The sequence below is a fragment of the Leptidea sinapis genome, chromosome 4 (genome assembly GCF_905404315.1).
Source record: "Leptidea sinapis chromosome 4, ilLepSina1.1, whole genome shotgun sequence".
Classification (NCBI taxonomy): Eukaryota; Metazoa; Arthropoda; class Insecta; order Lepidoptera; family Pieridae; genus Leptidea; species Leptidea sinapis.
Genome location: NC_066268.1, coordinates 16406473 through 16419606, shown reverse-complemented (window position 1 = coordinate 16419606; position 13134 = coordinate 16406473). Strand labels below are relative to the sequence as shown.

The following is a 13134-nucleotide window of genomic DNA, read 5'->3' as shown; positions in this document are numbered from 1 at the left end:
TATCATAGACCTAGCTTGTTCCAGAGACATTGTGTATTTGGGCAATTAACTCAAATTGATAGACAGTTCTGTTTCATACATCTATGCGGATTTTTTAAAAAGGAAACAGATTTTTTTATTACTTCTTAATCGTGAGTATACTAATTTAGTTAAAATATTTTTTATTAGCAGTATTTGTGATTTCGTTTCTGTTCGTATGTATATTGTATTTGTTTTTGAATTATCTTATGAACTATATCTAAATAATTGAGCAGTCTACCAGTCCTCTATACATAAACGTCATTGGTTTACTCAGATGAAATTTAAGAAAATTAGAGTTGAAGGTAAAATTAATAAATGAAAATTATAGGTGTCACTATGAAAATTAAATTAGTAGCCAATTTTTGCCTCTTAATAGTCTCTTAGAAGCCAGAAAATTATCTAAGTGCAACCATATTAAATTAAATTGCCTTTTTAAATTCAAAGCTAATTTGTTTTTGCAAAATTGATTACCTACTATATTTTTTTATTTCAAATCACTACCTAACTTCCCTTGGGAACCAAAAGCCTCTCTGGAAGAGAAGAAACGGCGCAATTGCTTCTCCCTGTATGGTTTTATGCGCTTATTAAAAATGCTTGTGCTGCTTAAATTCCTATCTACATAGGTAAACGAAATCAACGGGGCCGTCAGGTCACTAACAAGAGTTCAATTTGAAGATGTCGTACAAGGGATTACGGTTTCGATTGCCGCCGGGGACTTTGTTCATATCAATGTAATGTTCTGCAAGCGTACAGGTTTTCAGGTTAATATATTAGTCGCGGCTAACATTTTGACAGAGTGTGTAGGTAGAATTTCCGCCTTGACAAAAAAAATGTTCCATCGGGAAATCCCCGTCACAAATTTTGGTTTATTACACCTATGCAATTTCGTACATATGGTATTTTTGATTGGTATTTATATGAATGTGACAGATAATCTTTTTCTATACTATATGGATTTGGTAACCACCGTTACGTGGTCGCATAAGACGGCACGAAGTAGTTGTCAGTATCTATCAACGATAGCGCGCGACTACTAGATTTATTACAGGTTGTTACGAAATGATGTTATGTAAAGTTGATTTATTTAGGAAAATTATGTATTTTTAAGAATGACATATTAAAATGTAAATTCAGGATCGATTGATGGGTGACATAAAACATGGATTGAAATAATCTTAATAATAATAAATATACTTAACTTCCGATATTAGATATCTGATATTGAAATAAACCGTTAATGAATATGCGTTATGACTTATGTCCCCTCCATGCAACTTTCTCTCTCTTTTTCTATGACCTGCATAATGTATTAATCAATTCTATTTCTTTTTCATATCAATACATTAGCGTAAGCCCTCTCATCGCGGAGCCCCCGGTTCGATCGTTGTTCGTAGTTTTCGGTTTACGAATTTTTATTATTTATTTATTAAGAATTACAATTTATTAATATAATAGGCCATAAAAGCACTATATTTGCCCGGAATGCTTAGTAAAATAGGTACCTAGGTAGGTTAGGTATATTATTGTATAGAATTTGAAATTAATTAAACAATATATAAATTAATAATATTAATAAAAATAGTAAAGTGACACGTACAGGGTAGATTATAAGTACTTATACCCTACTCATTGTTGCGCGGGTAAATTGTATGGTCTTCCACCGCTTCGTATTAAATTTATGAGAATTAAATATTCCATAGCGATCTAATGTTTTCAATAACGCCAATCTTGGCATCGACAACGAAAGGCAACTTGAGACTCAAGTTATAAAGTAGATATAAGTATCTTCTGGTTGTTTAAAAAGTATTATTGTCTATAAAAATAAAATGATAGAGGTTTTTCATTTGTGCTCGCATCACGGAAAATCTACTGGATAGATTTCAATTAACTAGTCTTCTAAGTAACTAATAATTTCAATTAACTAGTCTTCTAAGTAACTAATAATTTCATTTAACTAGTCTTCTAAGTAACTAATAATTTCATTTAACTAGTCTTCTAAGTAACTAATAATTTCAATTAACTAGTCTTCTAAGTAACTAATAATTTCAATTAACTAGTCTTCTAAGTAACTAATAATTTCATTTAACTAGTCTTCTAAGTAACTAATAATTTCAATTAACTAGTCTTCTAAGTAACTAATAATTTCAATTAACTAGTCTTCTAAGTAACTAATAATTTCAATTAACTAGTCTTCTAAGTAACTAATAATTTCAATTAACTAGTCTTCTAAGTAACTAATAATTTCAATTAACTAGTCTTCTAAGTAACTAATAATTTCAATTAACTAGTCTTCTAAGTAACTAATAATTTCAATTAACTAGTCTTCTAAGTAACTAATAATTTCAATTAACTAGTCTTCTAAGTTTTATCCCTTAGACACTTGGCTCTTATCTAAAAAAATATTGCCATATCTTCGTTTAATATAAAGTTATTAAAGTTTGAAGAAACAACGATTTTATAAACACTACGTTATACGTGCAGTCATGTGTGTACGCGGACGAAGTCGCGGGTATCAGTTGGTTTAAACATATTTATGTATTTTTGTAAGTACGGAATGCATTGCTGGTATTAGACCACCTAGCTATAATCACAACGGTCTATGTTTACGGATGCACTATGAGGACACAAATGACAGTTATGTTTGAGACGCCCACTGCGCGTGTAGGTAACCGTACTGTTATAACAATTCGTTTCGATGGCTGCATCTGCGCTATTTTTACTGATCCATGCAAAACGATAAATAAATATCCCTTAGGCTGAGATCTATAGAGCCTACTTAGACTTTGTTCAAACTTTACTTAAGCAAAACTAAGCTGAGTGTGATAAGACGCGAACTTGATTTTAGCCTCGGGCTGTCTTGGCTTAAGTCAAATGACTATAAAAACGATATCAAAGATTATGCTAAGCTTAAACTCGGCTAAGTTTTACGTAAGTAAAGTCTAAGTACGCTCTACAGATCTCAGCCATAGACTGCCACAAGTTCTCGTATCACCAGCACGCAATGTTCTTGGATGTTATACGAACTTCATTGCAACACAGGAAATCTCAGGAGAACCGCGTACATCTACAGTTAAGGTAGGCGATGCTTATGCGGTACCTGTGGTGTTGTATGAGCGTGGGAGGCATTGATCACTTTCTGTCAGGTGACCTGTACCATAAAAATGAGTAGTTAGAACAGAGGTAGGACAGAATAAGTTTAAAGGTATTCCATATTCAGGTTCATATGTCTTCACACAATCTCGCACCTAGGATATAAGAAACTTACAAATCTGAATATACATTTGATCGGTGTGGTGTACCTCAAGGAAGTGTCCTGGGGCTTATTCTATTTTATCTCAATGACATCATAGACATTACAAATAATAAAATAATTCTATACGCAAACGATATTTCGATAATTTTTTAATGTCATTAAAAACTTTGACATTATGAATTTAAACAATAACATTATAAATAATATGGATAAAATGGCTTGGTGTAAATAATCTTAAAATTAATCTTACTAATTCGAAATATACGATTTCAGCCAAAGGAAACGCCAAAACGTCAATTAAATAAGTAATTAATAATAATTGTGTGAGCAGAAAACAGTAATCAGTAATACTTATATTATTTGTTATTTACCTAACCTAGATTTAAAATTTTATTTGATATAGCTTCATTAGTATTAAACGTTCTGTCAAAATTTCAGCTGTCTAGCTATTACGGCTAATGAGACACAGCCCTTTGACAGACTGAAGGACGGTCGGAGGGAAGTTCAGCCGAATCGGGTTCCCTATTCTTTGGGTATGGAATCCTAAATAATCCATGTATTGATTGAAATTAAAATAATTTATAAAATTCTGAAGCAATAAATATTGATTTCAAAGAGTGGATTTGAATGTCTTGCCACTCCTCAATAAACCTAAGCTTGAGTTAGTAATTAATGTTAAAATGTATAACTTTGACGTACATAAGTATCAATTTTGACGTACATGAATAAATACAACTTTAAAGAGTTGACTACTTATATAAAATAAAGTCGCAATAAATTCCCTCCGCGTCTGCCTGTGTGAACCTGATAAGCTCAAAAACCACCGAACGGATCTTTGTGCGGTACAGGTTTTCATAACATAAACAAAAGAACCGAATTTCGTTACTTACCTACTCTGTATATTTCTAATAGGTTTCCATGACTAATTCATAAAGTCATTGTAATTAAGTACTAATTTATTTCATCAGAATTAACCTAGGACTATTATTTACTTATTTAGGTGTTTATTTCAAAGTATTATTATCAGGGCAGTGCAGCCGATATTAATACCATTTTTGTGCTGCAGAAGAGGGCTATTCGTGCTATGTATAACCTAGGTCTACCTAAAGAATCATTAAGAGAAAAATTCAAAGAAATAAACATTTTATCTGTTGCTTCTCAATATATTCTTGATAATGTTCTATATATGTTCATAAGCACGTTAAGAAATTTCCTAGAAACTGTGACAAACATAATGTTAACACAAGGAATAAACATAAACTTGTTATGCCTACTACTCGGTAAAGTCGAGTTACTAAGTCTTTTATTGGGCGATGTATATGCTTTTACAATATGATCCCAGAAAATGTACAAAACAAATGTGTTGCGAAATTTAAAAGAATTGTTAAAAAACGTTTGTTTGGTGAAATGTTATAATAACAAACCATATTCTTAATGATACCACAGACTGGAAATGAAGCGGACACCCTCAGGCTCTTTAACTATAAATGTTTGTTGTACGATATAACACTAATCCATATTTTTTATTAAATAAATCCCTCTGAGTTTTTTGCGCCCGTTCTTCTCAGGTCTGAGTCTATTTTGAATGGGTGATAGTTTTTGACGTTAAAAGTGACTTTGAATAAAAATATTTGAATTTGAAATCCTTTTTAAGTTTCTGCTACATCGACATTGACACTCACCACAAGCTATTTTTTTATACAAGAATGGGCAAACGTGCAAAAGACTAACGTGATGGGAAGTGTTGAGGCAACTGGCCTTTGACATCCACATATCTAGGGGCAAAGAGTTACGTTGCCGGGCTTTAAGTTGGGAGTATGCTTTATGCATGAAAGTCCCAAAGTCGTATCGGTTCGGGAAAACTGCAGCCGGTATTTGATTTCACAAAGTGGCTGTGCGAGGCAAGAAGTTTAACAAATATTAAAATAGCTACGTAACAATCGCACACAGTGACGTAATATTATCCGTTTCCTAAACTAAACAATAGCGAAAGTGTAATTTAACAACAGACTACTACGCTGATCCACGCATCCATTGTTTCCAATTTTATTGTTTTAATCGGCGCAGTCCTTGACGCAACCGGACGCCGAGCGTTGATTATGCTTTCCATATATTTTATTATGTTTCAGAATGATAGCTTCTCATATTTTCATTATGGTACAATGACAATCACATACGATATATCGTGGGAATGAATCGGAAAGTCCAGAAATCATTGTGGATCATATTGCTTATACTGGGATTGAGTGTTGTCAGACTAAAGGCGTCATGCCCCACTTCTGAACATATTTTACCTTGTATATGTACCAACAAAGGCGAAGATCTGCAAATATGGTAAGTAAGTAATAAAAGACATAACATATATTTACGAAATGGACTCCTAAAAATGATTGCTTCCTTTTTCAGGTGTACGCACAGCGACCTGACTCGAGTGATGAGGGGTATCCAAAAAGTTGGCCAGTATATAAAGAGACCAATAGATGAATTAATTGTAGAAAATAATTATTTGCCGTCAGTACCAGGAAAGTTTTTTCAGGCGATAAATGCGACGAGAATAATGCTTAGACATAATGGGCTGGAAAGACTATCTTCGACTTGGCTTGAAACACAGGAATCGAACCTTATGGAAATTTATATAGTAGAAAACGATTTAAAAAGCATCCCCGCTGAAAGTTTATCGAAACTTCATTATCTCCAAGCAATAACAATTCAATCACAAAAATTGAAAAGAATACCAACGTTTGCTAATTTAAAGAAACTGAAATACATTAACATACAATCTGAAAGTTTAAACAATATAAGTGAGCAGACATTTCATAATTTACCAAGCTTGAATAAACTTTTTATAACTGGTAGTCCAAATCTTCATATCCTAAGAGAGAATGTTTTTTATAACTTGCCGAAATTAACTAAACTAGAAATAGCCAATTGTGGGTTATCGAATATACATATGAGAGCTCTATCGTTGCTTCCACTTCTTAATGAATTATCATTGAATAATAATCAGATTTCAGATGCGACAATGGTCGGCAGAGCCACCAGAGATTTACCAATGCTATCCACACTAAACCTACGAAATAATGTAATAAACCAGTTAAACGAAGGTGCTTTTGTTGATCAGACCATGTTGGAAACTTTATATCTGGCCAACAATAATATCAAAATAATTCACCACGGATCATTTCATCGTGTCCCCAAATTAAGAGTTGTTGATTTAAATTACAACGAAATCATCAGGATACATCCAGAATCATTCCTACAACCATCGGGAAGCGGGGTGGAAGAACTAACTCTGATCGGGAATAAAATAATGCACACATCAGAATTTAGATCATTACTTGATGCCCTGCCAAGGTTAAAAATCTTGGACCTGAGTAAAAACTTTCTACGTGAAATTCCAAGAGGAGCTTTGAGAGGGCATGCAAGCCTAGAGCTATTACATTTAAATGAAAATAAATTAAAATTTATAGAGCCAGATTCTTTCGTTGCCATGCCAGCCTTGAGGGAATTACATTTGAGTAATAACTATTTGAGCGACGAAACAAACGAGGGCCCATTTTGGAACCTTCCATCTTTAAAAGGATTAGACTTATCAAATAATTTTTTTCAGAGGTTGCAACCTAAGCTCTTTTACAGCTTGTCAGCATTGCGTAGAATAAATTTGAGCAGTAACAAGTTAACAGTTATAGATCCGATAACATTTGTGGACTGTACACTGTTAGAATATATCAATATTTCCTCAAATGCCTTGGTCTCTATTCATCCAGCGACTTTCAGGAATTTGGTGAATCTTTATGAAATAGATGCTAGTTCCAATAGACTTGTGGAATTTCTTCCTGGATTGCCAAGAGGTTTGGAAAATTTGTACCTGCAAAAAAATCAAATACCAAGCTTACCTGCACCACCTTCTCCCGATTTAGATTTACCATCTTTGAGAACATTAGATTTATCTAATAATGGTATACAAAAAATACCGTACGGCGGAATGAAGTCTTTACATAACTTAAGGCGGTTTTATATGAAACGCAACGGATTGAAGCAACTTGAAGCTATGATATTAACGGATCTACCGCGTCTAGAAGTATTGGATATAAGCGAAAATCAAATACTCTTGGTACATCAAAAAAGTTTAAGTAAGCTAAAAAATCTCAAACGGCTGAACTTACATGGAAATCAAATTGTAAATTTTGATTTTGCTGCAATAAAGGATCTTGATGGACTTTTAGACATAAATATTAGTAAAAATAAATTGCGAAATATATCGCCTAGTGCTATAAGTGCACCATTTGAGATTGAAATATTAAATATTTCTTCTAATAATTTACATGAATTACAGATTGATTTAAATATTATGTCAAATATTAAAGTATTTGACTTTAGTTACAACCTTATAAAGTATTTAGACGAAAATAGTATTAATAAAATGCATATGTTGAAAGAACTTAAAGCACAGCATAACAAAATTATAGAACTTCACACAGGATCCTTCAAAAATCTTAGGAGTTTGGAAATAATTGATATGAATAACAATCAAATTGAGTTAATACATCCTTTGGCAGTAACAGATCTATATAATTTAACATCAATTTATTTGGGTGGAAACCATATAATGGATCTACCCGACAGAGTGTTTTCAAATCTACTGAAGTTGCGAGTTATTGAGTTACAAGGGAATCAATTACAATTTATATCAATGCAAGCCTTTGATAATATACCATTAGTACAATACATGAATGTAAGCAGAAACAAATTAACTAACTTAGAAAATAGTGGAATAAAACATCTTTCATCATTAGAAGTTTTAGATTTAAGTTTCAATAAACTCTCAGTCATAACAAGAGATTCTTTTATAAATATGGAATGGCTTGTTGAACTTAATCTCGATAATAATTTGATTTGTGCAATAAATGGGCAGCCATTTGATTCAATGTCCCGTCTAAAAATTTTATCCCTTCGTCACAACAAATTAACAAGTATATTCGAAAGTAGTTTTGAAAAATTACGGAACAATATAGCTATTTTGGACATTGATGGTGAGTACAAAATAGTGTTATTATGATTAGGAGTAACTCTAAAGATTTAAGAATATGTCCTTATTCATTTTTTTTTTCAGATAATCCACTCATATGTAATTGTGAAATAATTTGGCTAAAGTCATGGTTATCAGAATCATTTTCAATTGGACCTAAATGTTCAGATGGAACTCATGTTAGAGAAATGCCTTTTGGCAGAAATGACTGTCCAAATGTTCCACAAAGTAAAGCTATGTCTACATTATGTAAACCTTCCGATGATGTAATTGCCGCAAACTTAGGCACATCTCAAGTATTTACAAACATTGATAAAATCAAAGATTATGCTACACATATTCGTAATCATTATCATGGTAACAAAATTATTGATAAACCAACTCCAGAGGAATCTGAATACTTTTATGAAGATTATATAGATTACCCATACAATGAAACAGTTAATGAAAACTTAAACAATAATAAAAATATAAATCAAAGTATAGGTAAAAATAAAAACAGTGAAAAAATTCCAACAATTTATGCTTCAACACCAAATAATAATATCAATAGTACAAGTATGAAACCAGTCACTACATCAACAAGTGGTACAGGTGGGTTAACTTTCTTTGGCTTTCCATTACCTTCATTGGATATGGGAAAGCTACTTACAACTGGTCGTAAAATGGATTGGCCTGAAAATAAAAGTCAGCTTAACTCTATAAGATATCCAGTAACAGAGAACCCCAGATTTGAAACTGGTGGATTTTCACCAATATTACCACCTACTTCTAATGTTTTCTCTCCAATGACAATTCCAAATACAAATATCTCCAAAGCAATAGTCAGCAATGAGAGCATTGGCTATGACAATTTTGGAAATGTTGTTGATAAAGCTGTCCTGATTCACAATGAACCTCCAAAGCATAAAGTTCAAAATAGTACAACACATAAAAAAACTAAAAGTGAAGTGCACGAGCTGCAAGCTTTTCTAGATAAAGACAACAGCACTCATATAGCTTATAACAGGACAAAGAATGTTGAAGAACAAAACAGTGATCCAAGCAACCTTATTAAATATAATATGATGGAGTCAAATTTTTCTATAATGCATGTTACTGAAAAAGAGGGTATTATTACAACAGATTCAAGTGATGATATGTCACTACCAACTTGGCTTGATACTACTAGCATTGTACCATTTACTCTTAATCCAGTAACAACAAAACCACCTATTAAAAAGCAAATTGAAAGCTCCTCTACAGCCCTCTCTGCTAAGCTAGCTCAAGGACGTAGTGAACACAATATGAACAACAGTCGGGCAGCTACAATTACTAAAGTGAATATGCCAATTGCAGAACATTATGATCTGCATAATAAATATCCACCAGTAAACAGAGAACCAAAAACAAGGTTTTATGATGATGAGAAAAACCCAAAAGCACACAGTAAAGAGGATAAAGACTGGTACTACCAAAATTATAATAAATCTAATTTAGAACCATATATTGATCCGAATGTTCAGAAATCAAAGACTTCATATTATGTAACTTTATATAACACATATATTATCATAGGCATTTTACTGTGTACATTCATTTAGTTACAAAATAATAGGAACATTTTAAGATATAACATTAAAAATTATAAAGTTTTCAGATGTTTTCAATGAAATGAGTCTTTAACTTATCTAAAGCTTTGTACCTATGTGATATCTTATTTTTCTCCTCCTTTGATAGTTCACCATATGTTTTGTCATAACCATCAGGTTGGAATATACAATCCCAACCAAAGTCTCTTGTGCCCCTTGGGTATACAATGGTGCCAGAAGTTTTACCTTGAAACAGTTGCACATCCCCTTCAATGCCTGAAGAGTATGCAAAAGTACAAACTGCCTCAGCAGATTTATCTTCCCAACCTGTTAGAAGTTTATGTAAGCCTTCAGGTTTCAATTTTTCCAAAAACCATTTAATGTAGGGACCTGGTAAGCCTTTTAATGCATTAAAACATAGAGAAGTGTCTTCAACTACCACAGGTTTATTTAAAATACGAGCAGCTTCTTGACATTTTTTAATCGAAACTTCATCAATCTCACCTTGCAATTCTGGTAAGTCTAATTTATAATTGGTAACATCTAGAGGAAAGCTATTGCCCAAAATAGCTTTGATTTCTTCCAATTTTTTAATATTTCCAGTGACAAACGTCAATGTTTTCTGTGCCATGTTGCGTTGAGATTTGACGGTAATATGCGTTAATACCTAGAGCTGTATGGTAAAGCGTAATGTTGATAAAAAATCCTCAACTTAATAATAAAAACTCATGTGAAGATGAACTCCCAGTTCACCACAGAACACTTTTACTCTAACGAGCAGCACACAGTAGTAGTAAGTATTAAGTAGTAACGTTGAGCTGAAAAATCTCGTATAACCGTAGCCAATATTTTACTTTTATGATATAGTTCCAATCTCTATGTTCGTCAAGTAGGTATGTTGCGCTAGCAAGGTATAAATATTATTATTAAATAAGTTAACAGAGAATATACATAAAATACATGTTACTATAACGAGAGTCGGAGCCGGAGGGATGATGCTCGATTGCACACAGTCACGTCAAAACGACCACAGAACACTTCTACTCTAACAAAACGACACAAAAAATTATTTGTAAATTCAAAATTGATGAATTCCGATTTGTCAATGACCATTCTATTCTATTCTTCCTACTATGGCTCCTGTGGAAGATACCACAAGTTTGCCAATGTCACGTTAAGGTAGACCACCAAGCTTAGAGTATTCTTTTACTAATTTTAATGATCGGTGCTTAAGATTGAAACAAGTTTTATTTTCTTATACCTGAAACAAATATACATGCTGTTAGGACTATAAAGGACATACACAAATATAATTACTTAAATTATTTAATATAAGTGCTTAGTGCTATTTACAACTTAATCTTATTTATTTTAATATATATACACAAAATATATACAAAAGCGGCGGGCGGGGAACTTCAGGAGGTATAAAATTGTACAAAGAAGGTTGCGTTAAAGGGCAATTGAAGAATAAATGATCCACATTTTCCTCATCTAGACACACTAGACATTGTCCCTAATTCTTAGTTTAGCCAAAAATACTGGGGTACAAGTGTGGACCTGATGCAACTATTCAAAATTATGTATATTTAATATTTACCGTAACGAATAACTATTAACATATTGGTATAGATATACAACATAAATTGTTATGCTTTAAAATGATAGATGCATCGAAAGGGATTTCATTCCAAGGCATTGAAAGACGCGACACAGACTCCCATGGCGTGCAACGGTAGGCAATGGCATGCCGAGGACGTTGCGCACGTTGTGACATACCGAGGGGTGAGACGGGATTTGTTCTTTATTTTGCGATATATTAAGGTCGATAGATAATCAAGAAATTTGTCTTCTATTCCGTATCTTAAGTCATTAAATAAATTATTATTGATTGCACCATTTGATTCTCTTTCTTTCCGTAGATTATCAACCCAATATCTTCTATCCCCATTCATAGCCTGTGCACCTTCTTCGTCTTCAATAATCAATATTATCAGCAAATCCCAATTTACCATTATAAAACTAAGGCACATCAACACTCGATCAAACGCAACTGAACACAAAATGTGGATCGGGGAGCAGTAGGATTCCTAGTTTAGGTCAAAATATTATTTTGAGGCCGAGTTTTGTCACTTATATTTTTATGTAGATAAAAAAACCGTGTGGTGTCGTGGGACACCGGATAGGAACGAAGTTCCTTATTATAAAAATATTAATTTTAAGTTCTATTCGAGGTAGAACATAATTATTCGGGTATACATTTTTATTATGATTTTTTTATTGATACAAATAAAATAAAAGCCGCTTTACAAAGTTTATTAAATATATACACAAATAAAATTTAAAAAACAAAATTTTATGAACGATGCGGCACTCGAACCCACGACCTCCGGCGTTCCGTGCCGGTGCTCTAACCAACTGAGCTAACCGTTCGAGTAACGCCTCGCCTTAAAATCTTGTTTGCTTGTTTCAACTCTCAGGTTGTGGCTTCACCTACAGGATCTACTTTACAGTTGATAACCTGCTCAAACCCAATATTTGCATATTAGGAAATTGACTTGAGATATCGCTCTTGTAAATCTAAACAATATGTTATGTTTTTAAAGTGATAACACTCACTTCTAGGATTAATACACAAATAAAATTTGAAAAACAAAATTTTATGAACGATGCGGGTCTCGAACCCACGACCTCCGGCGTTCCGTGCCAGTGCTCTAACCAACTGAGCTAACCGTTCGAGTAACGCCTTGCTATAAAATCTTGTTTGCTTTGTTCAACTCTCAGGTTGTGGCTTCTTACTATATATATACTATCCCCCTTATTCATAATGGTCCGCTAACTTTAAACAGCCGCTTAGGAGTGTTTTTTCTCATTCTGACTTAGGTCAATAGAAGAAGACAGAGTGAAAATTAGCAATGCTTTAAGTTAGCCGACTATTATGAATAAGGGGGTATACATATACTTTCCAAGACTTTATTTTATTTACAATGATTTATAAAAAATATGAAAACATTTTAAATAATGGAAAGTGCATTGACTACAGTGATAGAAAGTGATATAGTGACAGAATTGGTGATTGATATTTGTATAAAGTCACCAAATAATACAATAAGTAAAAATATATTTTTTATTATTGCTTAGATGCAAATGCGATGTAAGAACATTTTGTTTTAACAATTGAAATGTAATTATTTAGCAAAATGATTAAAAACGTCAAGTTAGTTACAAAATAATTTTGTTAATTTGAGGGGCATTTATCT

At 32.8% G+C, this 13134-nt stretch overlaps 2 protein-coding genes across 3 annotated transcripts; one reads left to right on the top strand and one right to left on the bottom strand.

Annotated features, from left to right (window-relative positions):
- Positions 1-9937, top strand: LOC126979961 (protein artichoke). Of its 2 annotated transcripts, XM_050829555.1 has the most exons (5): positions 32-131; positions 3713-3807; positions 5404-5608; positions 5681-8307; positions 8388-9937. In XM_050829555.1, exons 3-5 carry the CDS (start codon positions 5466-5468, stop codon positions 9884-9886), a joined length of 4269 nt encoding a protein of 1422 aa, XP_050685512.1. In that variant the 5' UTR covers positions 32-131; positions 3713-3807; positions 5404-5465; the 3' UTR covers positions 9887-9937. The 2 variants fall into 2 exon arrangements, with proteins under 2 accessions (XP_050685513.1, XP_050685512.1); XM_050829556.1 differs by lacking the exon at positions 3713-3807 and having other exon boundaries at positions 1-131.
- On the bottom strand, positions 9826-10904 carry LOC126979988 (inosine triphosphate pyrophosphatase). The gene has a single exon (XM_050829603.1). It carries the CDS (start codon positions 10503-10505, stop codon positions 9939-9941), a length of 567 nt encoding a protein of 188 aa, XP_050685560.1. The 5' UTR covers positions 10506-10904; the 3' UTR covers positions 9826-9938.
- Positions 10905-13134: the final 2230 nt, after the last annotated feature.

Bases quoted from the DNA above. Each gene is read 5' to 3' on its own strand.
- LOC126979961 (XM_050829556.1), top strand. From the start codon at position 5,466: ATGAATCGGAAAGTCCAGAAATCATTGTGGATCATATTGCTTATACTG. The intron at 5,609-5,680 runs GTAAGTAAGTAA...TTCCTTTTTCAG, and splicing joins GGCGAAGATCTGCAAATATG to GTGTACGCACAGCGACCTGA. The intron at 8,308-8,387 runs GTGAGTACAAAA...TTTTTTTTTCAG, and splicing joins AGCTATTTTGGACATTGATG to ATAATCCACTCATATGTAAT.
- LOC126979988 (XM_050829603.1), bottom strand. From the start codon at position 10,505: ATGGCACAGAAAACATTGACGTTTGTCACTGGAAATATTAAAAAATTG.